Raw genomic sequence first — 27758 nt, 5'->3', positions numbered from 1 at the left:
GAACCGACGTTTTGCATTCTTTACCACCCTCTGCAAGTTTGTAGTCTGTCAGTGCAAGCAGTTGAAATCGACAGGCACTACGTGCCCCTCTGATGCGATATCCCGAACACGGAGGTATAGAACACAAGTTTTTCATGTGAGTTCCAACCAAGCTCAGCAAAAAGCCGGAGGTGACGCCGCTTCTGGTCTGGTGACGTCATTTCCCTCCAGCCAATGGGTGAACTTTATGATCGACACATTCGTCTTCTCCGATGAGGCTTTTAATACTATCACATTAAAAATGAGTGTGCACTCCGTGCAATTAGCCGTCCAGCCCAATGAGAAGGACAGCGGTACCTCAGTTACTTGACGCTTGCCCACACTCGCGCCTCTTGTTCCTCTGGCGATGCAGGACCATCTGGAGCCGTCCGATGCCGCTGGCCTGGTACTTTGCGCACCAGTGGGACCGCGCGTACGGCGCCAACTGGAAGGACCGCTTCTGCAACGAGTGGTTCGAGCGCGAGACCAACTCGGACCGGTTCGCGCTGACGCTGTGGCGTTGCCCGTGCACCATGAAGCAGTCGGACTTCGACCGGGGCCGCTTCGCTCCCGACACCAGCTGCAACACGTACACCAAGAAGTGCGACCCGCTGCACAAGGGCGCCCAGCACTGCGTGCGCACCGGAAGGCCCTCGTGAGTATACACCGGTCTATCCGCACGTGCACTGGCCTCGCCAGCTCCATTGACATCCGCCGATATGGAGCGCGTTCCAGATCTGCACCGAACTCGGGTGAATATGGGGAACACCACAGGGAGACAGAGCCGATACGGAACGAGACTGACCGACAGCTGACAGTTTACTCTCGCAAGTCGTTTGTGCGCGTAAAACATGTACGTTTGTGCATGCACCCCGTACGCAGGAGATGCGGGATTCAATCTCCAGTGCCGGCGGGTATCTCGGTTTTCCACTGAGCACAAGCCTTCCCCTACACTGGTGCTCAATTTTCTCTGGGGCGAAATGATGCAAGAAAAGGTTGTATACAAAGCTGTGCAGTAGAGCTGGGACGTGAAGAAAGGCGGCACAGGCCTCATGTCGTCTCGCTCGTTTCTTTGTTACACCTCGCAAATCAGAGTGTTGTTTGAATTGCAAAGTCTGCCAGCTACGTTCGACAGAGTACCTTGGCTGCAGCAGACATCGGCTGTAAGAAGGCAGAATTAGTGAATCTGTTCACACTAGTTGACGCCCCGGCTATTGTGACTACTTAGCGAAAATGCATAGTTCAGATATGAACTGTACAAAGGAGCGAACAACTTGTGTGAGTTCGGCTCGCAGATAGTTGTCAGAACCTCTAGCTCCAAACGTGCTGTGAAATTTTATTGACGTGGCATAGTGACAGCGTCACGGAAGCGATGCGGCAGCAATACGGATTCCAAACGTGTCTTTAGTTGTAATTTATGCCGAAACGTACGAACCTGCGCACACAGTTGTCTCGCCGAACACCTACCAGACGTATTTCGTTCCCACAGTCACTTCTCACCGGGGCCGGAAATCGGCTGGTCAAACTGGCGTGCTTGCACGAGCTGGTTCCGCATGGGGTTGTCAGAAGGAAATAGGAAGTAACTGTCTCCAATCTCGGTGGACACCTCAACTGTTCCGTGGATGAAGGAGGAAGCAAAAGGGAGAGAGAAGGGGCACCCTAGTGGACAGCACCGGAATAATTTCGACCACCTGAGATTTAAAGTATAGTGACATCGCGCAGCGTTTTCTGCATCCGTCGAAATGCGACCGCCGCGGCTGGGATTCGATCCCGCGTCTGAGTACAAAACCGAACGACGACTCTAAGCTAACGCGGCAGGTCCTCTGTAATAGGTAAGCTTGTGTGTCAACTTGGAGCAGTTAACTTTTGTAAGCTATACTGAGCAGTAGCATGGGCGTCCGGAGGGGGGGGCAAGGGGGGGCGGCTGCACCCCCCTGGAAAATCACTCACTCGAACCGTGAGTGATGGCCGCACGCCAGGGGCGGTGGTGCGCTCAGCCAAAAGGGTAAAAGCAGCCCCGCTTCGACGCTTGGTCACATCTGCGAAATGCCGCGTCCGGGCGCGCGTCGTTCCGCCGTTTTCAAACCACGCCACCGCCAGCTCTGCTGAAGGACGACCTGTTGCAGACATGCAGCGGCACCGGCGAGCATGTGTTTCGAGATGGGTGTCTGTTTCTTTGATCTCTAGAGAGATAGCGACACGGAGGCAGACAGTGCACAGGGCACAGGTGGTGGTGGCGGTAGTGGTTTATTTAAAAAAAAAATAAAAATAAAAAGTGAAGCAATAGAGTGTTGCCGGCCGCGGCAATTGCTATCTTAAGCACCCGAGCTGCAGCCGGCGGAAACGAAAGGGAAAGGGAGAGGATAGTGAGGAGAAGTTTAGAGGGGAGCGACAGCAAGAAAGGACAGGGGAGAGCTTTGTACACTATTTACAAAATACAAAAGTAATCAAGTTCGCGCCGCTCGCGCGCTAAGAGGGCACAGGTCGCTCGCTAGAATCAGGATACGTTCGTACGCCGGCCACCGATGAATTCTTGAGGGGGGAAGGACAAATCAGCCGTGTCCACCCCCGCTTTGTCGGGCTGCTCAGGGGCAAGCGGGCGACGAGTTGGCGCCGCCGCCGCTCGCTGTCTCCTCCGATCCACGGGAGAGCTCAGTGCGGTAGAAGCGCCGCTTTCAGAACCTTCGGCAAAGGGGATTAGCTGCTTTTGTTCACGGCGACGCAGTCTCCAGAGGCGCCCTCACACCAGCGTTCCTTGCGTCTTCTCCGAAAACCAGCGCCTTTGGTCAACGCAGCCCGATGGCGCCTGCCTGGCTCGCCTGTCACCTCTGGCTGGGCCTCAAATCACAACAGCGCCCATGTACTGTGCGTGTCAGTGCATGGTAAAGAGACCCAGGTGGTCGACATTATCCGAAACTCTGTACTACTCCGTCCCTTATAGCCTGAGTCGTTTTGGGGCTCTGAACCCCATAAAAGCACAAAAACAAATTTTCCGACCGAATTAGTTGCGGGTGTCCCTTCCCCTCGGAAGTCGCGCGGCGTTCCTTACACCCCAAAAGTGCGCATTCGTGGATATTGTGGCAAGTAAGCCCTTGCACATGTGCGCGCCTCTGTGTTTGTGCTTCGGTGTTTTTAGTGGCGGGTTGTCAACGAAGGTGAGAACAACCAAGACAGCGGACGAGAAAACGACGAGCGGCGAGCAGTGTGTGTGCGGTTGCTCGACTGTGCGGATGCGCGAGCAAGATGGAGCGAGGTGTATGAAGCTGCGAGCGTGCATTTATCTTGTAAATAAGTTTTCGTTGTATATAGTCATCTTTTGTTTTCAACGTACTCGTTCAACCATTTTTCCAATCAATATATATGATGACTGTGCACTGAGAGCGTGTAATGAAGCACAGAAATGAATTTATCACCCGTGTAACTACGCAATTCGCCCAGAAAAATCCGAGGCGCCTACAGTTGCTGTTCAAGGAAGACTGACTGAGTGACTGTAGTTGCGTGTTTGTGAACATATTGCGCTGTGTGCTGGTCATCAATTCGGGTGAGTCGAGAACCCGTATGCAGTAAGACTGAGCACTTCGAGTATTGATAGTATCTTTTTGCATTTTTATTAATTTTAATTGTTTCTTTGTTGATAAACTCCAATGTATCTCTACAATCCGCGCTTTAATTTGCTGCTTGTAATTTTCTTTCATGTGTGTATTTTACTTATTTTTTATTTATATATAAATAAATAAATTTACTCCGCAAATAGTGCCTTTTCGCTACGAATATACCCCCCCCCCCCCCCCTCCGGCGCCAACAACCAATGGGCCCCCCCCTGAAAAAAATTCTGCGGACGCCCTTGAGCAGTAGTGACGACTGCGGTCCCTTTGGGAAAGGCATATGTGACGGGAGAACGGCATGTGCCACATAAACCGCGACAGCACTGTCGTTGCTGAGAGCTACTCAGCAGCTGTTGCTTTTCGCGAACGACGCAGTGTGGGAGGTTCCGGACAGACCTGCTGTTACGACATGGAAGGCGAGCTGATGCTCACCGCGGACACCATGTACGGCGGCCGGCCATCGCGGATCTTCAGTTACGGCATCCTGCCCTTCAGCAGCCGGATGAAGGTGAGGTTCCACTTCCCCGTACACGCACACCGGCCGCTGCCTAAAATCAGCGAGAGCTATTGCAGAAAAGATCTCAGGCAATCGGATGACTGCGTTCTGCACGTTTTGCACCACTCTTTTGGCCGAATGGCGAGAAAAAAAAAAATCGACACCTTCCGGGACAAAACAGATCCGCGCGACTTCAGAGGACCATTAGGGCAGGGAAGAGAACGACAAAGGACGGAGATTTCGATGCTGCAAAGACAGACCATACCTAACGTGCCTTTAGAATGTTGCGTCAAGCTACTGGGCGGCGGCGGTAAAGAGTGAGGACATCACTGGTCCTATGGGGTGCAACTTGTGCCTTACATAGGCAGTGTATTACCTTCCCTTTTTCTTGGCTGCCCACCATCTAACGAAAGTGTTGTGTGTGTGCTAAAGGCAACAAGACTGCGGCGCTGAACATAGTACCAGTGCTAAATAGTGCATCTTCCACACGGGAGCCCTAACAATTCACTTACAGCGTCGGCGTCCAGCGTCTGAATTTCCACTATGCCAGTCGACCAGATGGGCAAATGCATGACCTAGACTACACCGAGAAACAAAAACTTGGCAGCGGTCACTGTAACCCAGAGGTAGGGCAGCACGTGAGACAGACATCCACAAGGAGGCAGTCTGCACTAGCAGCCATATGAGAACTGTGCCTGTCACACTCACCACCCGCCATACAGGTCCAGCTGACAAACTCGGTGTAATTCTCATTGCTGCCTCATGTAGGTTCCATCGCTGTCCAACTGGAACATTGACGCGATGCCATTCTTCTACTGCTGCCACTGGCAGCAGGCCAAGGACGACTCACAATCGTGCCAACAATACAAGTACTGGAGAACCTCGCAGGACTGCACCGCCTACCAGCCGCCGGGATACGGTAAGGACCGCCCCTTCCGAAACCTCACGCAAGCTGACGCTAAAAAGAGAAAACTGCGGGCTTTAAGGGACACTACGTAATGCGGCATTGGCTGTTAACTACGCAGAGCTTTGTCAGTGCAGGCCAGAATATGTTTCAATAAGCGGATTAAACAAAACGCGCACTTCTTCCCTGTGCTCCTGGCTTGCCAGCAAGGCGGCTGCTGTGACATCGCTGCAAGCCATGTTTATTTTATTTATTTATTTATGAATACTGTCAACCCTCATTTGAGGGTCATTACAGGGAGGGAAAATGAAGAAAAAAAAAGCATATACACGTATAGCATATGGCATATAGCATATGCAAAGCATATAATATTATTTGCTATCAGCACTTCAAGAGTACCTGGAGAGTTGTAGCCTCACGTGGACATAAATCGTGACGCTCTTGTCGTCTCTTGTTTCTTCCGCTACGTCCTGTATTTCGCGCTGCTTTTCCATCGTTCAGTTTGGCTCCAAAAACCGGAATAGCAAGAAACGACGTGTCAGCGATAGCATTTTTTTTTCTTTTTGCAAGCCTCATGTGACCTAAATCCACCTTTAAAGGCACAGCCATTGTGCGGTCGTTGAAAGTGAAACAGCATCAAGGAATGAAATCACAAATTATTTAGCGGTCGAAGCATCATTTCAAAGAAGAAAAAACGCCAGCACAAATTTGGTTCCTATGGTCCTTTAATATGAATCTCGAATCATGTTACGTGCATTTTTTAAGCGTCACATAACGAGTTCCATAATTTTCTGAAGTTTGTTGTGGCTAATAAACCATAGAGTTGTTATTGGACTCGTGGCGCTTTAGTGCGGTATATTTAAACGTCTGCCTACTTACCGTATTTTCTCGCGCAATTTGCGCACTCCTAATTTAATACTCGGGTTTGCAAAAAAAAAAAAAACTTACTGGAACATTTTACGCACCCTGCTGCGCCCCAGATTACCGACATTCACACGAATGCGCGCAAGGCAACCTGGGGAGATCGGCGCTGCTGCGTCGCCGTGTGCAGCTGTCAAAGGCGTGAGCGGCGAGGGGACGAACTATGCGCCGTTTACCTGGCTCGAGCTGCTCGCGTTGGCGGTCGCTTTCCCGGACGAAGAGCTGCGCGCGACGGAATCCGAAACTATACCGAACCGCTTGCTGTTCGGTTTCCCGCTAGTCGGTCGGGCCGCATGCGAGAGCGCCGTTTTATCGCCTGTTCTCTCCATTTGCCTCTGAGTGCTGGCTTTGCGATTGCATCGTTGAGCGTTTATTGCTTTGAGCTGCGCACTCGCCGTCATGCCGTCCTGCGGGGAATAACATGGGGCGGGCGGGAAGGAGTATGCGTCTTATATTTGGAGTCAGCTTTTTTTTCCTTTTTGGCCAGCGAGAAGTGCCAGTTGCGGGGCCGAAGTATAGGCGCAAAATGCAGTATATATTACACGTTATGATCTTCGTAGAGCTTTTTAGGACGTGTTCACAAAATCTTCAAGTAATTTTCGCAGCCCCTTTTTGAAGCCTTAATTTAATAAAAAAAAAGTGCGCAAATTACGTGAGTGAATACGGCACGTTGTATATCACATGGTATGCATACATGCACTGTTCGCCACATTCTACACAGGTGCAGAAGGCAAAGAGAGCACAGAGATTTAATAAATGGGCGCAGTTTGTCTCCATATAATTTGACATTGTTGTCTGTTATAACAAAAACGCTTTGAAGCGCTATTTGGATGGCTATCACTTCGGTCCTCAAAGTTGAGCGTGCAAGGGACGCGCACCACGGCATGCGGGATTCTTCTGTAGTGCACATTGGTGCCGTCACTGAGCGCACTTCTCTCTTGTCCTCTCATGCAAACTTTGGCCCGTGCAGCGGCCGTGTTCGGCGACCCCCACTTCTTGACCTTTGACCGTGCCAACTACACCTTCACGGCACGCGGCGAGTTCGTGCTGGTGAGGGTCAACGACCCCAAGGGGAAGCTCGAGATCCAGGGACGCTTCGAGAGCGTGCGCCGCACGTTACTCACAGGTGAGCTTACATCTCAGCATTTCACGAAAAGATCGGTATCGACAAACGAATTAGCAGGTCACTCTCTTAAAACTGCATGACATTCAGCAAAAAGAAAATTCAACACTCGTAGCTAAACGAAGCAACTGTGCAATGAAAGCTGTTGTGCATGACTCTCAATATTTGTCAATAACTGACAGCCTCTGCGTCTACCACGGTGATGCGCGTGTGCAGATCGCATGGTGAATGGCACCTTCCTCAGCGCGGTCGCTGTTCGAGACAACGTGTCTTCGACTGTGGAAATTCACTTGCGTCCCCTGGCAGCGAGATTTAACTACCAACTCTACCTGATCGTCGACAACGAGTTCATTTACTTCTGGGATGACACTATGCGCATCCAGAACTTCAAGGGTATGCCCGCTTCTTTGAGAATTTTGCACACGATTGATGACTGAGATGCCCTCAGAAAATTGGCTAGGATCGAAACATCAAGCATATGCCTTTGACAGATTCAATTTCTAGTTACCACAGACAGTGGTGTCTGCCACTCATGAGACTACAGTTTAGGAAGCAACAACTAGCGTCCCTATTATGCATAAAGAAAAATCCAGATACGAAACCCACATGTGAACAGTAAAGTACACCATGGATCACATGACTGGCAAAAAACAAGAGCAACACCCATTTTTGATTGTGGCCAATACTGAGGGAAGGTTAATTCTCCTAGGCAAAGTGAAAGGGCCCTACAGTACTCACATCAGTCAGTTGCTTTGTTTGTAGTATAGAGTAGCAAAAATGGAAAATGAAAAGGAGACGAAAGTCTCTAAATGTTTAGATCTTGAAGCACAATTTAGAATGTAAAGTCATGTGTATGACATCAGCCTGTGACGTGGCTCTTTCGCTTTGTTTTCCCTCATTAGGTGTGACAATTTACCAGCCAACTGGCTACTACAACATGTCCAAGATTGTGTGCATGTTTGATTCCGGGGCTGGAGTAGAAGTCTTGGTCAAGGACGAGCAGCTATCTCTGAATGTCTTTCTACCAGTGGAATTTAAAGTAAGTACATGCTTGTGTAGCATGATGCCATGTTGCTAACTATAAAGGAGAGATAAATGATTTCACTATATATAAGCAAGGAACAGCCACCTGTTTTCATGAAATCACCCATTATGTGACATCAAATAGTACTCAAGAAGGACATTAAACTCCACTCAGCAAATACTTATACCAGGTACACATTTAGGTCACTCGCAGAATGCAGGTTCTTAAAAAAAATGTTTTACTCCACACTATATTGATGCTCGTTCAGTGATTAAGACCTCAAATTCAAGTTCTATTAAAGCAAAATGTTTGAGGAGCTCGAGAAGGAACTCAGATTCTTTAGGGTTTTTTGGCAAAACATACAGAAAATTAGGCAAATATTGACACTAGTGTGAACACTGAACTCAATCTTATTCTAAAAACCTTGCCTCATCATGCGTGTTTGCATATATTAAAACTTGTCATGACTGCTGCAGCAACAATGCACGGGTCTACATCTACGTAGCATGAAGCTATCAGTGAGAAACCATGTCACATACTGTGAGTCATGTCATGCGTGAATAAACAGCGTGGTAAAATTTGTGTATTATACTAAGTACAGTAAAGCCCAGGTGATAATTAGCACCAGGTCTATGCACATCTACTGGTGATTTTTTTGTAAGTTGAAAGTTGTGTGCCTTTTACCTTTCAGAATATTACAAGAGGGCTACTAGGATTCTGGGATAGGCGCATGGAGAATGATTTGATGCCTCCGCATGGAAATGCCTTCGTGCCAATTACAGCCACATTAGACCAGATTTACCATCAGTTTGGCAACCTATGTAAGTATCCACAGAGATCATTTTCATTTTTACCTTACAATTCAAGCACCCGTGAAAGGTTGAATATTTAGTAAAATTTGCCGCAGAAGCCTGGAGTAAAATGCTGCTGCTTTCCTCGGTTCCGTTGCTTTACAACAACCAAATAAAAATATTTAAATGTAGCGGAATGCTGATTCCTAAGAATCCAGTCAGTAGTCAGTGCATGCAGTGCAACGTGTGATAATAAGCATGAGAACTAAGAGCTCTTTGCTCATTATATCTGAATAAGGAGATCAGTGGGTCATGCAAGAACACAGGCTAAAGCTCTTCTTTAAAAAAGAAAGAAAGCAAAGGATCACAGGCTAAAGCTCTTCTTTAAAAAAGAAAGAAAGCAAAGGATCACGATTATCAACAGTTGCCTTACTCATTGTGTTCTGTTCTCTTGCAGGGAGGTTAAACGAATCCAACTCTCTCTTCAACCACGACATAATGGGCTACAAGTTTGGCCACTACGATGACCAGTCCTTCCTGCCGTACCTAGAAGACCCGCCACGGATACCACAAAATTTCACGTTCAGGCCACAGGATGTTGCTGATGTAAGACCACTGTGCATTAGATGGCATAAGAGCCAAAATTAACAGCCAGCACAAAAACAGATGACCTTGTATATATGAAGTGATGATCAAGATGTATAACGCCTGAGAGTAGAGAAAGTACAAGGCAGACTAATTTTAGCTAATTTTAGCGTAATATTAAAGATTTGTATGCAGTGGTTGTCCACACAATGGTGTCCACTGCACAATCTTGTGACAGTGGCGATTGGAAGCCTTCACTCCAAAGCGATGGCGTCGAGTAAGATAAAAAAAAAGGTTGAAACTTACTATTAAAGCAGATGGGATGTAATTTCACAATGCTATGATAACAACAAGACATGTCACAGTGCAAGCTGAAATGGCCAACAGTGCATCAATGCCTACCTATATATAAGTGCATATTTTACAAGCACTCGGTCATACTAAATGCTACTTCTAAGAACAAGGGTACAGCTTTATAGTTTTTTAGTGCAGCTAAGAGAAGACAAATCAAAATGTAATGATAAAAATATAAACACACAAAAAAGGAAGAAAATGAGCACACTCTAGGCCTATTGTGTGTTCACTACTAGATGTGACATTTGAAAATGTTTGCTGCTCATCAAACGTACACTCTGCCTGCATGCCTTGCTTTTATATGCTTTGAATGCATAATGAATGCACGAACTACCCTTCCGTTTTTTTCACAGACTTGCTCTGGATCAAAGGCCTGCATATACGACTTCATTGTGACTGGGGACAAAAGATATGCTGCCACCACAAAATCTAACGAGGCTGCTGTTCAAGCTGTCGCCAGGGAAGTCCGAGAGGAAGGTACAAACATTGTTCAGACTAGCAAGTCATTTTACTAAGCCCTTGATGTTCTCCTCAAAATTATATAACACAAGAAAATTGTTAGAAGTAGTGTGAATCAATAGCATCACTAGAAAAGAAGTAAAAAAAAAATCCTAAGTAAATTCCAAAACCACAACATTCTAATACTGGTTTTACTAATACATTCTACCTTACAATGCCTATGAGGGAAATGCATGCAGCAGTACACATGGCAAGCAGGTGTCATGCCAGTTACATAGTTTTTGAATGATTCAGGCTTTCCTTTGAGGGCTGATGCATGTCAGGCTCTCAGTATGATTAAAGATAGGGTGAACAAAGCAAGTTAATAATTTAAAAAGTAAACAAAAGAACCTAGATGGTGCACTGCATAGCTTTGTGAATGCTGTATTTCCCTCTATGCCATGTTTTTAAGCTAGCAGCAGCCAGATCATCATTAAGCATTCACTTGAAAATACTGTCTCATGACTTCGGGCACGTCAGTGCCGCCCTATCCATTGCAAACACATGTCATCACTAAGTCACATTTGCAACCAGCAACATACAGGGCTCACTGAATGATTTGCCTTTCTCTCCTTGCTATCGCAGTTATTCGGTGCCCAGCTATTGACAAGCCAGCCAATGGTCGCAAGAGCGAGATCCGAAACTTTGTGGGGCGCACAGTGCGGTTCACATGCAACGAGGGATACCGTCTTGTGGGGCACGAGGTGCGCCAGTGCAAGGAGTACGGTCTGTGGTCGTGGGGTGTCGACGTCACGTGCATCAGTGAGTATTTCAGACTGACGCGCAAATATTTCAACCCTGGAAAACGTGTTACAGTACACTGCAACCAACAGAACTAACAGCAGAGTGCAGAAGTTTGCAGGTTCTACAACACGTAATAAAAAAAGGCAAACAAACAATAAAGAAACAGACAGACATCGCTACAAACTTAAAAGGAACACTGAGAATGAATAGAAGTTGATCTGTACAGTTAAGGTACCACATTCTAATAACAAAGAGACCACTGCCACCGCAAACGGAGCTTTTATAAACTATAAAAAAAAAGAACTAAAAAGAACAAAACACAGGTGCTGCCATCAGCGCTGATTTTGCAAGTAAAAAGTGTTGGGCGGATGCCAGAGGCTACGCTACACTGCCACCGACTTCAAAATGGTGGCAACCCGTCATTTTTGATAATGATGCCACAAATTTGATTTGACTGGCGGGAAGATTATTAAATTTCATTTTCTCACTGACAAATGCATCTTTTGTTGCCGGACAAACGTCAATATAGCCAGGAAATCAATTTTTACTTAGAACAATAGCTGGATGGAGTTGTCTTCAGTGTCCATTTAAATCAGCATCTTCAAAATGTGTGGTGGTATGTTCCCGAAACATCTGGATAGCTTTAAACCGTATATATATGTAGCAATGTTGCCTGGACGTAAACACTGCACCAAATATTCACAGTAATAACTGTATTTACTGCTTAATTTGTTACCCTTACTTCTAATGTTAAGAGTAAAATGAAGAATAGAAACTGTGCTAGTTTTCTTCCTTACAGACCAAATAGCAAAACTACCACTATCTTATATATGCTTCCGGTTGTATGCTAACAGTTGCCAAACAGAAGCAAGATGCACAAAGCAAATGTGATTGCCTAGCCATGTAAAGAAGGCAGCTTAACTGAAGCACGCATAACAGAGGCGATAAAAGAGCTCCAGAAATGTGCACTTGTTCACAGCCAGATTGGAGAGTCGGTCAGCGTAAATGAACAGGACAGTGAGAAAATGAATTTCTTTATATTCCAGGCAATGCCAGCTATGCTCGCAAAATAGCCGGCATCACGCTGGGCATCCTGCTGCCAATTGCCATCATCTTCTGCATCGTCTTCTTCTGCTTCTTCAAGCGTAATCGCCACAAAAACAGCCACTACACAGGCTCCAATGGAGAGTAAGTTCCCATTTAATTTTCCTACTAGGGAGACTTCGCATAGAGTTGTATAGACTGAGAGGCATGTCGTCTAAGCCGGGTCTACAGGCAGAGCAACAGGGATGATGACAATGTGCTTATTTTTATCGCTGAACTTTTATGCGGGCTATCAAAAGACACAGAACACATATGGCCAAGACAAACACAGTGCCATGTCTGTCTTGCCTGCTTATCCTTTGGTGTCCTTGTCCAACCTGTGCTACCCAACCCTCTTTGACACTAATAATAAACAAGTATCATCCTTTCAATCACGGTGTACACAAATGTATACGCAACTTCTTTTGTGCCAGTTTTGACCATTGCTGGGGTATAATAAGCCATTAACAGCTGCAGCTTATATTTTTTAACCCACTGTGATGAGCCACGTTGAGCTATTGTAAGCCAGGCATTTGAAATGAATACAGAGAATGGTTTTAAGATAGCTGCCTACACATTGCATGCACATGACATTGTGGCTTTGGAACGACGTTTATCCGTTCAATTCTTTCGCACCCAACAGCACTTTCAAAAGTCATAAAATAAGTTAAATTGTTTAAATAATGAAACTCCTTAAAGCAATGAGTAAAAAAAAAGTAGTACAACTGACATCCTGAAAGCAGTGCAGAACAATGACAAGGAGATATCAGGACCAAATTTGAAAAGTTTCCTTTGACATGATCATAATTTGAGACAAAAGGGCATCGCTATGCTGAAAACCAAAGCAGTCTTGCTCGTAGGGGTGTACTACAGATCAGCACTCTGTGTTATTCAATCTGTACACGCTTTGAAAACTTTACAGTTGGCGCTCGTGGATGTCCCTCATAGATAAATATGACCATGGGATTATTACACCCTGCGTTAAGCGCTGATTACTTCTCTGCCTGTTATTTCCATGAAGAATGGTAACAAAAAAATTGTTCTAATACTGAACCTGATACAACCCACCATGGTTCCCCAGACTTTTCTTTGGACCACTTTGCCCAACACATGGTACTCTCAGTGAGCACACACAAACACAGCCGTGCACTACCTCGAGCACTTTTGTACTGCACAGTTGTGGGTCCATGCTGTAGTACATGACTCACTGTTCCCGCATCAGCAACGTGGTCTATAATGTTTTAGGAAATTGAGTTGCTCCCTTTTGAGCAGTTATAATTAAATAATGTGCTCAGTAACAGCATGAGTACTAGCATCAAAATGACTATATTTTTAATTTTTTTATTACAAATACCTCAAAGGCCCTCGGGTGAGGGCCTTACATGAGGGGCAAAGCCCTGAGGGCTTTACGGCCAATTCGCTATTCATAGCCATGTTATTCGTAATAATGCTATTAATAGCGAACAAGATATTTGTGTGCACATTGTAAAAAGCAAAGAGAAAACTGCACATACTCGCAACCTTGATTTCAAAACACATGGCACTACACTCTCTTCAGCCATAAATCTGTTCTGTAGGGCTGCGAGTTGCGACACTAACTCACGGTTATATTTCTCATGCCTACAGCTGCAGCTTGCAATATATGCATTCAATTGCCTTTATGCAAAGCATTGAGTGATAATCCTCTCTTTCTTCTTGAGTTTCAGTAAGTTCCCTGAGCGCAGTGCGAAGACCTACCATGGACCAGCCCCAGAGAAGCTGAGCGAGACGACAACTTGAACAAAGTGTGCCATTTGGGTGACAACAGAAGGAGAAAGAGCATTTTGTAAATAGGCACCCTCTCATTTCCAGGTTTTACACGTCATACTTCACAGTCTGTGCACCCATAGCAACAATGGCCTGCTTGAAATTCGTGCCAATTTTCTTGCTTGCTTAACATAAAACCCCCAATTCCAGAGCGCATGTGTGTGCAGATACACACTGATGTCTGGGCATGACACATAGCAGAAAACTCTCCTAAGTAGAAAAAGATGATGCCAGTGGTCGTTGTGCCTTGGCCACAGCTGATTAAGGGGAAGCATGGCTCTTTGCAGCCAAAAATTGGTAAAAAAACGAAATAGAATTTTTGATCTTTTCGTTTTCACGATCCTGAGGTCTTTCTGCAGTTATCGACAAATTTTGGTTGAAAAACATGACCTAATTTGTGCGTTATAGTGTTCAGAAAACATGAATCCACACGTATGGCCCTTTAAAATGAACATGTAGTCACCCACTCAATGTGAAGCTTGTTCAACAAATGACGCTGAAAACTATCACATGTTTTGGGGCTTGGCGCAATTCTGCCTCTGCACTGCTACATCGTAACTAACTTCTCAATACGAGACATTCCTATGAACTGCAATGAGCAGTAAAATTGTTGCTAACTTGAAGAACTTGGTCACAGTGGATGTGAAACAGATACTAAAGTTTTCTCAATTTGAGAATAAGACATGCACAACAACAGAAGTGATGGTGCACTGGGTCTTCCTTCAGCATTGAAAAAGAAACCTCTTTTGGAGATCTTAACCTTTCAGTATGTCCCACGGCCCACCGTGCCATTAGCAGTCTGGGCAGGGCATTATTATTTTCCTATCTTTTTCTTAGCCCACCCTAACAAATGCTTTGGACTCTGATGTCAAGTGTTACTGAACACTGACAGCTATGCTCAGGTCTCGCTGAGAACCAGCATTTTCACCAGAAAAGGCTGCCATGTAGTGTACATAGAAAATTTTACACAATATATATGGACTGTCATGAAAAACTTACAAAGGTGAAGTCCAACCACTGTGGCTACTTTTATACATGTGTGTACATGTTGCAAGTATTTACATCTGGAACAAATGCTATAGCTTTTACACAGTGTAGCATGTCCTAACCTTCTTATGGACTGAATAAATACAAAATATATAAGTCAGTGTTGTTTATTTGATTTCCTTACCTACATCAAATAACTGTTCTCAAGATGTATAAATAAAAGCCACAGTTGCATTCATAGCAGCTTATCATACCAAGGGCAGAAAGGCTTGTACAGTTAGCACAATGAAGAGTGAAGGACTTGTGCAAATGAAGCCATCAGTGAATAAAATAGGGTCCTGAGAACCAAACATAGTGCATTAGAAACTGGGAGGTACTGCATGTTTGCACTTAACCATACTAAGGCACTGATTATCGTACATTTTCTAAAATACGCACTGTCATGTGCGAGTGGACCTCGATCTGAGGATTGTACTGTCCCCTCAATACATGATACTGGAAAGTGAATGCAAAGACATCCTGATACTGGATGATACTGGGACTGATTTAGGAGGCCTGCTCCGTTTATGTGATCAACTTTGTACTTTTCAAAACAGCTCAAACAGTAAAGCATAGTAAATGTAATGCTCTGACAATGGCAGCCTCAGCTATAAAACCTGCAAATTTAACATACTCAGTAGCAACACAGTGCTTTTATTTTATTTAAATCCTCAGGCTGCTATTTCTAAATTTCATTTCCTGAACCAGCATATAACGTATTAAATGTGGGTTACCAGTGACCGCTCGAATTGCATGCCATCCACCAAAAAGAAGAAGTACATGATGAGAAATCAACACCAAATTTCAAGACCATAAGTGCAAATAAAAAATTAACCAATGTTATGGCCATAATAATGAGTACAGGGATGTGAGTGACATTAAATGTCACCACAGAAAGTTGTGCAAACTAACATGAATCCATCCTCAGTCTTTTCCACAAAGCTCAGTGTAAGCTCCATTTCTGAGCTGCAACCCTTAAGCATCCACAGACTCTTAGTACTAATCATACATTTTCAGCCTTTCTTACACCAGAATGGAACAAGCTGGTTTAAGAAACATACAGAGCATGACAATATGTCTTGAGCCCACAGGAGATAAAAGCCACGACCAGGTAGTATCTTCTTCTTCCACAAGCACAGTTTTTCCTCACAGCGGCTGATAAGCCTGACTTGCCTGTGAAGCTTTGCATGGAGATGACATCAACAAACGTCAGTCACAGTAACTAGTTTCTGCAATGAGGACAAGAATAGAAAACATGTCCTCACTGTGCTACGCTGCACACATTGTAGGTAGCCATGCAAAAAGCTGCCTTCCTACAATGAATAAATTCTGATGGCTTTGCACTCTTTCTACACTTGTGTCGCCGCGGTGGCTCAGTGGTTACAGCGCTCGGCTACTGACCCGAAAGATGCGAGTTTGATCCCGGCCACAGTGGTCGAATTTCGATAGAGGCAAAATTCTAGAGGCTCGTGTACTATGCGAAGTCAATGCACGTTAGAACCCCCGTTGGTCAAACTTTCTGGAGCCCTTCACTCTCATAGCCTGAGTTGCTTTAGGACATTAGACCTCCACAAACCACCTTTCTATACCTGCGTAATTCCTTCAACTTTACATAATCAGAATTTTGAGCTGTTACACACCATTGAAAAAGCCTGAATAGGAAACATTCTGCCAGTGCTATGTGTTGTGTTGGGTTTTATAGCATATTAGAGGGTATCAATGGCAAAAACAGTAAATACATTTGTTTGTCGGAGCAGGGTGACTCAAAGTCTAATATGTTAGTTGTTCAAAAATGTGTCCATATTTAACGAATCTGAGGCTTTTTCGGACTCAATTTTTTGCGAGGAATAAAGCTGGAGTGGAAAAGAATATGTTTTTCGTAAAATTGTGTGAGGCCCCTAGATTTCTGTGATGGTACAGAAAATTTCGCATTTTAGCATTTTTTGTAGAATCTGCCTATTTCACAATATATGTGGCGTCCTCTAGGGAGTGGGCAAAAACTGGTTAAAAACAAACATACATGGGAGAATGCAGGCGTGATTCGCCTGTGGAGAGACAAGTATGTGCTTGACAGCTGCCGCCATTTACGCCTGTCGCTAATGTGAACTGCGCTTGCACAGGGGGGGTTTGCGGTTTGTTTTCAACAATGGTTTTAATCCGGTAGAGTTGGAGGAGGAAGGCGTGCATGCGCAGAGCGGTCATGTAAAAAAAGAAGATTGTGTGTCAGCAGCCAGATTCCCCTGACTTTCACTATATTGTGGGTGTTTGTGGACATCACTAGCGATGACAGAACGATGGGAATGTATTTAATTTAATTATCTTGACTTTCTTGAAAGGTAGGAACTGGTAATGAATGAAGTTCTGCTGATGCCTTAATGTGCTTGCTCCTCCTCTTCAAAAGAAAGCTAATGCATCATGAGCTGTGGCTCTGCCAGCAACGTGCTACCACTCCTTTTATGGGAAGAGTAACACTTCATGCTGCCGCAGTGGCTCAGTGGTTATGGCACTCGGCTGCTGACCCGAAAGATGTGGGTTCGATCCCGGCCGCGGCGGTCGAATTTCGATGGAGGCGAAATTCTAGAGGCCCATGTACTGCGTGATGTCAGTGCACGTTAAAAAACCCCAGGTGGTCTAAAATTCCTGCAGCCCTTCACTATGGCGTCCCTCACAGCCTGAGTCGCTTTGGGACGTTAAACCCCCACAAACCCACAAGCCCAGTAATGATACTGGTGCTTGTTGAAACCAATATTGCCGTATCTGTAGGAATATACAGTGCAAGCTTTTTCTTTGAATCACGTCTTCAGAAAGCATACTGCGTTATATTTGGAACCAACCATGAATACAGGGCCAATTTTTCTTCAGCTAGGCTCCTGAGTATAAGCCAACTTGTCAATGACCTAAGCCCATCGAAGCAAAGCACATGGCATGCACTGGCAAAAAAGAATTTTTGCAAATGTGCATAGGAAATGCGGTTGGCAGTTCAGAATGAAGAGAAGGCTGTGAAAGAGCAGTGAAAAAAATAGGGTAGGAAAAAAAGGGTATATGGGCACAGAACTGCGCAGCACGGAACATGAATCAGCGAGGCAGTAAGTGGCAGCATGGCAGCCGATGCTGCGTGAAACATGCATGCTTCCCATAGAATAGTGCAGATTCTTTGTTTCCAATATGCAGAATTTAAAATTTTCAGCCACAGAAAATTAGGGGCCTTAATTATGTGCAATACATTCGTCAGTGATGCTGTTCTTACAGCTAGTGAGTGTAAGTGATGTGATTTCGAAACGAATTTGTTTTCCAAGGACAGATAAATATTCAGAAGGAAACATACATACAAGCACCAGGCAAACGCAGTTCTAGAACAAATCATGGTCGGATAATTCAGCCTCACAACGCCCGTAGTGAAACTTTCAAACATTCCTTCTTCCCTCATGCAGTTGAAATGTGGAATGATTTGCCAATGAGTGTTGTGGAACAGAGTGATGTGCATGAATTCGAACGATCCCTGGATAACCACCAGCTTGAAAGTGCCATTTGATGCTTGACTGAATGATGTACCGTTTCATGCTGATGTATTCAATGCTTGTGAATAGTGCTGTTTTTCTATGAAATTTTTATACCCTCTCTGTAAGGACCCTCGCACGAGGGTTGACAGTATTGTTAAATAAATAAATAAATAAATAACAAAGCTTAAGCAAAAAGGAAAAAAATGGTTAAAAGTTGTAATGACATAAAAAACAACAACATTTGTGAAGCTTCTCTTGAGTTGAGCAACCATATCACAGATGGATGCCAACTTATCAACCAGCTATTGTGCAATGCAATCATTAAAATTGAAATTGGCGGAGCAGTTTTAAGACACTTGTGGGTAACTAACTGGTCACCACCCTCACACAAAACAAGATCTGGAGGTTCACTGCAAACAGAAACAAGGCATGCACAGTGTAGACATGCTCAATGTGTTGAAATAAAATAGAAAGAAGCCTCCTTTTGTACATTACATAATTTTTATTAATTATTCTCCTGCTTAATGTATATAACAGCACATAGTGTAACAAATGCAATTAAGACCTATTATTACCCCAGTTATATTACCCCAGGTTATGCTACCATACAAACCGGGGTACCATCACCTGTTGCATTGTGAGGACTGTGCATATCGTGCGTCGTCAACCTGAAGAAGCCCAGACAAGTGTGCTACAAATGCTTGTAGAAAAGCGATGCCTTCATGGGTGACTGAACTGCAACATGGAGAGGAAAATATTGTTAGTATAAACAAAGCAACAAAGCAATTTGAAATGCTGTAAATGACTCAAGTTTTGCGAGCTGGATGTTTTGTGAATTTGGCCAAAGTCGTAGATGGTGAATATTACCCCAATCCTCTTCTCCGACCACCCACATGGTGGGACCATACACTACCCCTCCCTTCACCACTGTCCTTCAGCTTCTGCTCATCGCTCATGCCATCATTTACATTTCCCCAATTTCCTCCCTACCCCTTTTACATCATGTATGGAGACTCGATGGCTGCAGTTCGTGCTCTTCAATCCTACACTCTTACCGAAGATCTCCACAATGAACTTTCTGATGCCTGCCATAGTAACTGTCAAGTGCAAATCTGGCCACGCTGGGATTACTGGCAATATGCTGGTATGCTGACTGCCCGTGATATCCAACTGTAGGCACCTAAGATCCCTTGGTCAAGTCCACCCTCTGCTTGCGAAGTCCTCCTCCACAAAAACCAAATCGCGCAAAACTACTCTTGCATGTCAGGTGGAACAGCACTCCACCCAAAATGCACCTTTACTAACGAACTACTACACTACTATTATTTGTGTGAATCCCAGCAGACACTTCCTTCTACCCAACCAAACCTCGCCGTTACTCACACCCACAGCTTTTGAAAAATTCAGCTCAATATATTTCTCTCTCCAGTCCAATTCTTCCTCTTTTAGGTGCATTACGAGCGCTCCTATCCGAACTGCTCCTGCCCATAAGCCAATCTAGAACACTGTTTCCAATGCCCTCACATCCTGTAATGTCACTACTTCCTGTATTCCTCACACCAACTAGCCCTGGTGCAACAGGCCGAAGACTTTCTGCGTGCTTCACTTGTCACCAAATAAAGTGTATCTCTCTCTCCGAAGAATAATTTGTGAGCACAAAATTTAGTGAAACCGAGGTGGCAGGCCTCTAGCTCCTCACAGATGTGCAAGTTTTCGGCTGCTGTGAAGACAAGAACACAGCTCACCACTATTCATTATGCCCTACTCTCACGTCAACACCCATAATAAGAACTCAGCAGTAGAAAAAAGGAAAGCATACCAATGCCTACTGCCCGTGACATTTTTAAGAGTAATTCAAAAGCCTGCTGAATTCTGCAGCCTCTACCAGAACCTAACACCCCTTTTATTGATACATGTTACTAATAACAGAAATTAACTCACAAAACGTCAAAAGCTCCAGTGGATTTTCTGCTCATCATTGGGTTTTGGGTACTTCACACAAAGGAGATGGGCTTGACACAAGAACGAAAGGAAAAAACTACCAAAGAGAAACTCGTGGGGCGGGTTATGAAGACTACCATTTAAACGCTTCCCTTTCAGCCCTAGCAAGTCAGCTGCACCCGTGAGGAGTGAATGCAGACATTTATGGAAATAACTTCAAGTACAGAACCAGCCTAAAGGAGAATTCCGTCGTAATTTCCACTTCTAACAGCCGATAAGCACATCATGCTGATCTGCTGCCACATTGTAACTCAATAAACTGCTAAAATTTTTTGCACAGCCAATTTTTTGTGAATTGCATATTTGTGAAACTCGGGAAAACTAGATTCTTTACACTATTCAATGGCTGGCAGGGTACAAGGTCAGTCATGCTGACAGAGGCAAAAGAGTAATGCAAAAATCTCCCAAAAATGCACTAGCGTCTTTATAAGATTACTATAATTTCATTATTACTGACATATACTACAAATGGATTCAGGATTATATTTAATTTTTTGCAGTACTGAGGAGCTCCAGTATTTTAGAAGCAAGGAGAGGGGGGGGGGGGGGGGGGGGACAAAATGTATATAAAGAACGAAAAACAAAATATCTGGCAAAAGAACACGCAGCATAATGCAATGTCACTGGTGGACTTATGATGACTGATAGCACATCCATTATCATGCATGAAAAAAATCATTACTTGAATGCTTTGCTTCTCTCTGCCTAGTGTATTTGGCGGAAATTCCCAAGGTGGAGTAGAATTCAATTAGGGCTGCACTCAGGTGGACGCTAATGCGTAATTACTCCCTAACTGAATACATCTGTTTGCATTAAAGGGACACTGAGGAGAGCACTATTAATATTTTTTTATAGTAAAATCCGATAGTTCGGCATGTCATGGCTTTGTTGCCACTTGGCCGGCAGCGAAAGATGCATTTATTTCTAAGAAATTTGGATTCGAAGTTGAAAAAGTTTTTCCCGCCGCTCTGATTCAAACTTGGGATTCTCCTATGATGACACAGGACTAAGTGACGTGAAACATGACGTGCGCATGACGTAACGCAGACTCCGTGATTTCTGGCGGCCAGCAGTGCGGCCTAGCAGCAGCCGAAAAGAAAGCTACCGCTGGCCGCACGTTGAAGGCATCTATCGGCTATTGCGGCCGTCGCTACAGTCGCTTCGATTACGTTTGCACTGGCGTTTTGCCAGCATTACGATGGATCTCGTTCTCAAAGTCGTCAACGAAGTTCTCGCAAATAGACACCTTTAGCATACCGTGTACCTTGTTACCGCTAGCGGAATACCGGGAGCCCGCCTACCGCCGGAAAACAGGCGCTGATTGGTCCCGATGCTTCAGGAGCGCGTGTAGCTGCCGGGCACGCGGCCCCATCTGGCGACTTCAAGGACATTTGCGCATGCATTGGCTGTGCCTCAGGGATTTGTGGCTTCTCGGGTCCTAGAGGTGCTAGAACCATTGGTTCTAGCAACACTGCTTTGTCCTATGACGTCATCACGCTTGTACTAGCGAGTTTGGCCTGTGGCAGCGATACCTGTATTTTGGTTCTTGCTCTTTTCTACGTTACAAGAGCTTTGTTGTCGGTATGAGTGGCGTTTTTGTAATCAGGAGCTGGTATTCTCTCGATACAAGCCAACTTCAATTTCTCCTCAGTGTCCCTTTAAGTAAGGAGTTAATGAGTAAGGATGATGGTGCTACGAGTCAGATGACAGAGAGTGCACTGTTTTAAAGAACCTCTCTCTGTGACACAGCCTCTGTGTGCCTCTGTGACACAGCGGTGACATTTGCATAAGAAAACATAAAATTACTGAAATCAGCTTTATTTCTTTAGCAGAAAGAACAATGATAATAATAATTGGTTATTTGGAAAGGAAAGTTACAGTATGTGTCTTGCTGTTGGTGGACACCTGAACCGCACTGTGGGGAAGGGATGACGATGGCAGCTGAAGAAGGAAGAGGAACAGAGGCACTGCAGCGGACAGCTACAGATTAATTTTGACAGCCCGGGGTTCTTTAACGTGTGCTGACACCACACACCCCATGGGTGCCTTTGTGTTTTGCCTGAACGGAACCAAGCCCTGAACGGGCATGAACAGGCATGAACAGACATGAACAGGCATGAACAGGCATGAACAGGCACGAACGGGACCAAGCCCACATTCTCAGGCTCAGCAGCCAAACATCTTGATAACTGAGCACCTGAGCAAACTATGATTCCTTAACAAACACTTCCATAAGCATGGTTGGAACAAATCTGAAAAAAATTATGCTTACCTGACCAGAAAAGGCTGAGGAAAGCATAGTGTTGACATGTAGCGATCTCGTAGCTCCATAATGAACATCAAGTTCTTAAGTATGGCAGAATCTTTGGCCTTGTCAATTTTGGTTAGAACCAACTGCCAGAAAGATATCAATCATCAGGTGCAGCACAGGCTGCCATGCTAGTCAAAAGAGCAGGCAATGCAAAATCAACCAGATGACCGATTTGCATGCAATTACCATCGGTTGTTCCACAAGACGAATACTCACAGCATACGGTGCCCCGAGAGTCTCCAGCATTTCTATGCCATCTTGGTCATAGTCTTGAAAACCTTGTGCAGCATCGATCACAAGGAGTGTCCTTTTCAAGCTGGAAAACCAGGATACAGTACAACAAAATAGTAAAGGAAAATGTCGACCAGAAAAACCTATTTCACATGAGATCTACAGACAGTAACTCTTAAAGCTAGCAGCCTAAAGCTGTGAAGTGCACACAGCAAGCAGCTGTAGCTCTCAAAACATGGCATGAACCTTTAACAAGCTTACTTTTTGCGGCCAGAAAGGAACTGCGATGAAAACACGGCAAAGTCCTTTGGCTGTCTGAAACCATAGCCAGGCATGTCGACCAGGCACAACTTCTTTCCAACAGCAAAAAAGTTTAGTGTTTTTGTGTGCCCCTGAAACAAAAAAGTCCAGTTACTTTGAAAGGGTGAGGAAAGCACAAACAATAGAGCAAGGGCATTGCAGAGAATCTGCTTTTTAGAGCTTGCTTAACCCAATGAGCTCAAGCTCATGGCTTTATGGATTTCAGTATTTCCTTTTATGTGACTCAAGAAAAAGAATACTCTGACTGCTTCTGACTGGCAAAGCCTACACTGTGCTCAAAAGTGAATCGAAACTCACAGATGAAGTTGGGGAAGTGATGTACTTCAATGAAAAACCGATGAAAAACAATAAACATGCAAGCATGCTACAGACGGCTCTACTTATGTTTAATGTATGGAAATTTCTGACATGAAGGGTGATTGGTTTTAGTTTGGTTTTATGGGTTTAATGTCCCAAAGTGACTCAGGCTATGAGGGATGCCGTAGTGGAGGCCTCCAGATAATTTCGGCCACCTGGGGTTCTTTACTGTGCGCTAACATCGCACAGTACATGGGACTCTAGTATTTCGCCTCCATCAAAATGCGACAGTTGTAGCTGGGATCAAACCCGTGCCTTTCGGGTCAGCAGCCAAGCACCATAACCACTTAGCCATCGCAGCGGCCTATTAGTGGTGATTAAAGCAGTTGCGTACACACTATGGCACTTCCCATTCCTCTACCTTTTTTATTCTTTTAAATAAACCTTACTGGAAAGCATCCAAACTAAGTGACATACAACCACATGATTATGCAATTTGCTCCAGTTTTAATGCGGGAATGCATTTAAGGGCTTCACTTTCACATCTTGTCTGCAAATTGTAGTCCATCCGTACACCTATCCACACCATGGGAAGGCTCGCATAATACACTGAAGAAAAGTTTAAATTTAAATGGGATTAAAGCTCATGCCTCCTGGGTGCCAGGCTGATGCCTCTAACCACTTGGCCTTCTTTGCAAGATTGCTGGATATGTTTGCAGCTGGTATCTGTATCTACATGAACCACTGATGACTAAGTTGACGCTCTACAGAATGGCATTGTCAAAATTCAAGTAAAAAAGGTAGGCGGAGAAGATAAGAGACAAAAGTGGAGAGGGAAAAAAAAGAAGATAAGGAATGTAGAATGTGACTAAATAAAAAAAAACAGATGAATTACATAGAAAGAAGAGGACAACAAAGTAGCAGGGACAAAAGTGTGTGTGCTGTTATGCAGAGGGTGGAATTAAGTGGAATCAGGATGGCGACGCTCCTGCCAGTGCTCTGGAGGGTGTTCTGACCCGGGGCTGATGCAACACCAGACAGCGGTGAAGAGGCTCTGCTGGTTTTGCAGCAGCCCCATGGCACCATAACACGCAGTATCTCTCTTTGTCATGTGTTCTCTGCACCACCTTAACATGAGCTCGTGGCCTGTCTCTCATGTGCTTGTCTGCATTTGCTTGCTTGGCTGATATAGTTTTTTTTGTGTGTGTTTGCCTGTCTCATCATGTGCATTAGACGTCTGTGCTTTTGCCAACGCTTGCATTTTCAATCCTTACAGACCTCATCTGTAGTGCGTGAGACCACCAAGAGGAAAATTAAAAAAAAAAAAAACAGATGCTCGCATCGAGACGCCAAGTACAGGTGAGGACTTTGAGTAGATGTGACATAGATGTTAAGCCACCGTTGTTGTCACTTGTGTGCTTACCACTGACGTAACAAAATGAGTGCATGAAGGTTTCTTTAGTAATACTGCCTGCTATGCATGCATGACAACAAAACACAGCACAGTATACATGCATTCCTGCATTCCAGGCCTAGCACAGATTATACTACAATTTTAGTTTTGAAGAACAAGATTGCACAAGATGCCTAACCCTCGGGACAAAATAATGCGTATATAGAAAACCTGCTGTAAAACGTTGTTTAAAGTTTTTAAGACAGCAATACCAAAATCTGCCTTTTGGAAGGACATAGCAACAGTGACAGCAAAGGCTACTGTAATTCATCACTGTTACATGCTTGGTGAGATAGTGTCTGCTTCGACAAAAGCTGGCATGGCTGGGAGACGTGAGGGAACCTTTCTTAGAAAATGTAATACTCTCCCAGGAAGCACACGAGTAAATGAGCTGCTAATGAATGTGTTAGTTGAGAAACTTCACCCCTGGTAGCTAGCACACCGCAATATGACCGAGGCACGGCTCAAGAGTCACAACGAAGGCACAATTATCAGCACCTGCATTAAAAAGAGTCTTACTGGAGTTTTGGAGATTTTCACGACCACTTCAGGAGATTGAGAAAACATGGCTCTAAGAAGCGATGACTTTCCAACATTGCTAATGCCCATCACAGCGATCTGTAATTAAAAAATTGAAATGTCCACTGTGACTTTTCAAGCAAATGCTAGATGAAAGCACACAGACTTCGTTTTGAAAGATTAAGCAGCGCGAAAAACGAGGACGGCGAAAAAACACAGACATGACAGGAACAGATTACCAATTTTAAGTCCAATTAAAATGTTATCATCTGTCATTGTTGACTCTGAAGGGACGGCAACATTTGTGGTGTCGTCTCTGTTTCTTCAGCGTCCTCGTTTTTTTTTCGCTGCTTAATGTTGAGAGATGAATAACCAACATAGACGAATAAACAACTAGCCCTCACCAACTTAATCCTGATTTCGCTGAGTCACACAATTTCTTAAGCGCACCATGCACAGTCCTTTTGGCCTCCTAAAGCACTAAAACGGGCTCAAGCATAAACGTAAAGAGTGGCGCCATTTGTCAGTAAAAGTTTTACGAAATGTAAGGTAAGCGAGGACTCTGAACTTCTGCGACGTTGTTTCGATCGCATTCCCTACCTTTGTCTGCTCACACAAGACTGAAGTCCTGCGTGCCTAGACTGCACGGAAAGTCTCCAATCCTTGAAACTGACAACTTGCAGAATATCGAGCGTTCTTTACAATTTGGAGGGCAGTTGTTGAAAGAACACAATAGATCAGGGGTGGGAATGCGGAAAGCGGGTAGGGACAGGCACCCGTCAAGGGAGTGCATGACTGTAAACTTCCGTTTACACTCTACTTGAAAGCTGGTGGTGACCGTCGGGGCATCAGGTTCATGCAGATTAGGGGGCGGCCCTCACCTCTTCGAAGTAAAGCCCCTCAATAGTTTATTGAGGGGATTTACTTCGAAGAAGTATACAGTGGAGGGCGACTGACTCACCTCCCCTCGCGCTAACCCCTTCAGGCAGAGGGGCAGGAAGTGAAAACGCGGTCTGTGAACGAGGGTTCTTGGTTAGACAACATCTTCCTGTAAGTCAACTTTCCTGCAATTCTGCAAGTTGTCCATTTACAAACCACGCTGTCTTTTGGTCAGCGTCATTTTTTTTTCTTCTCTGTCAAAGGAAAATAATATTTTGCGAACATTCCGTTTTGTAAACTTTCAGCGTCGATAGTAATCAAACGGACCAACTTTTCAGCCCCACGGCTGCAAAACTTCCACATTTTTTAACGATAGTTTCAGCAACCTGTTACCTCCGGCATATTATGTTGAGGGTACTGTTCAGGACGCACAGCAGACGTTAAAAAAGACAGTGCATGGCCTGGGCTGCTGACGAAGAGGGACTCGGCCTTCTTCATTTCGTTGATACTGGGGACGAAAGGCGCTTCATTTTCATGAAAAAGCGGTACTTGCAGATGTTTTTGCAGTCCAGTGCACCTGTTGATGTACTGAATGTTTGTTTTTTTAGGGGATACTTTTGCAGAGAAAGGGCGACAAATATTAACTACACACGAACGAGAGATGCCGTTCAGCACCATGTTTCTGCAACCACCAAAACATGCTCCGAAACATACGTGGGCGCGGCCATGTTGAATGAGTTGCCAGATGAATTCTCTTCATTGGTGGTTATGACGGGGGTTCTACTTTTCCAAAAGAGAAAATTGAAAATTGGTTTTTGAGAAAGGAACTGGCGCAGTAATTGTCTCACATCTCGGTGGACACCCGAACCGCGCCGTAAAAGAAGGGAGGAAGGAGGGAGTGAAAGAAGAGAGAGGTGTTATAGTGGAGGGCTCCAGAATAATTTAGACTACCTGGGGATTTTTAAAGTGCGCTGACATCGCACATCACACTATACACGCTTTACAGCGGCGTATCATGGGGGCTGCCATCTTTGATCACGTGATCACGCCGCCATTACTCGCCTCCTGACCGCTCGGCGCGCGCCTCGTCGCGACGGCTGCTGCGTCTGATGTTTCGGTTCCCGCAGGCAGTGTTTCGGCTGATACGGTTGTAAAGGAGTGGGAAGACGATACTGTGCTTGGTCCGAAGCTTCGAAGGACATGTTAAAACCCTGATTTGATCACTTTAGGCGTGAAAACTTGATTGGGCTTCATGTCGCGAAGAGCCG

The 27758-nt window shown here is 44.9% G+C and overlaps 2 protein-coding genes across 8 annotated transcripts in view; one reads left to right on the top strand and one right to left on the bottom strand.

Moving 5' to 3' along the window:
- The window catches only part of mesh (sushi domain containing 2 mesh), a 29396-nt gene extending 14297 nt beyond the window's left edge, over positions 1 to 15099 (top strand). For 3 of the 4 annotated variants that reach the window (XM_089566381.1, XM_089566379.1, XM_089566382.1), the window contains 12 exons: positions 392 to 673; positions 3999 to 4131; positions 4888 to 5038; positions 6915 to 7070; positions 7284 to 7460; positions 7970 to 8106; positions 8783 to 8912; positions 9340 to 9488; positions 10175 to 10298; positions 10905 to 11081; positions 12110 to 12251; positions 13847 to 15099. In XM_089566381.1, the coding sequence (XP_089422507.1) occupies positions 392 to 673; positions 3999 to 4131; positions 4888 to 5038; positions 6915 to 7070; positions 7284 to 7460; positions 7970 to 8106; positions 8783 to 8912; positions 9340 to 9488; positions 10175 to 10298; positions 10905 to 11081; positions 12110 to 12251; positions 13847 to 13925 (1837 nt within the window). In that variant the 3' untranslated portion in view covers positions 13926 to 15099. The remainder of the gene's footprint in view (positions 1 to 391; positions 674 to 3998; positions 4132 to 4887; positions 5039 to 6914; positions 7071 to 7283; positions 7461 to 7969; positions 8107 to 8782; positions 8913 to 9339; positions 9489 to 10174; positions 10299 to 10904; positions 11082 to 12109; positions 12252 to 13846) is intronic. The other variant, XM_089566380.1, reaches the window with a different exon arrangement.
- LOC149372022 (GTP-binding protein 8-like) lies at positions 15010 to 27601 on the bottom strand. Of its 4 annotated transcripts, none has more exons than XM_089566385.1 (7): positions 27205 to 27601; positions 25612 to 25710; positions 23283 to 23413; positions 23007 to 23106; positions 22752 to 22873; positions 19106 to 19213; positions 15010 to 16207 (listed from the first exon to the last, which is right to left on the bottom strand). In XM_089566385.1, the coding sequence occupies exons 2-7, from the start codon at positions 25699 to 25701 to the stop codon at positions 16201 to 16203; spliced, it is 558 nt and encodes a 185-aa protein (XP_089422511.1). In that variant the 5' UTR covers positions 25702 to 25710; positions 27205 to 27601; the 3' UTR covers positions 15010 to 16200. The 4 variants fall into 4 exon arrangements, with proteins under 4 accessions (XP_089422511.1, XP_089422509.1, XP_089422512.1 ...); XM_089566383.1 differs by lacking the exon at positions 27205 to 27601 and adding an exon at positions 26884 to 27194; XM_089566386.1 differs by lacking the exon at positions 27205 to 27601 and adding an exon at positions 27044 to 27176.
- Between the last annotated feature and the right edge of the window lie 157 nt (positions 27602 to 27758).

This window comes from Amblyomma mixtum, chromosome 1 (assembly GCF_055824585.1).
Source record: "Amblyomma mixtum isolate Tamu chromosome 1, ASM5582458v1, whole genome shotgun sequence".
Classification (NCBI taxonomy): domain Eukaryota; kingdom Metazoa; phylum Arthropoda; class Arachnida; order Ixodida; family Ixodidae; genus Amblyomma; species Amblyomma mixtum.
The sequence above is the reverse complement of the archived record's forward strand: the minus strand, read 5'-3'. Positions and strand labels throughout refer to the sequence as shown.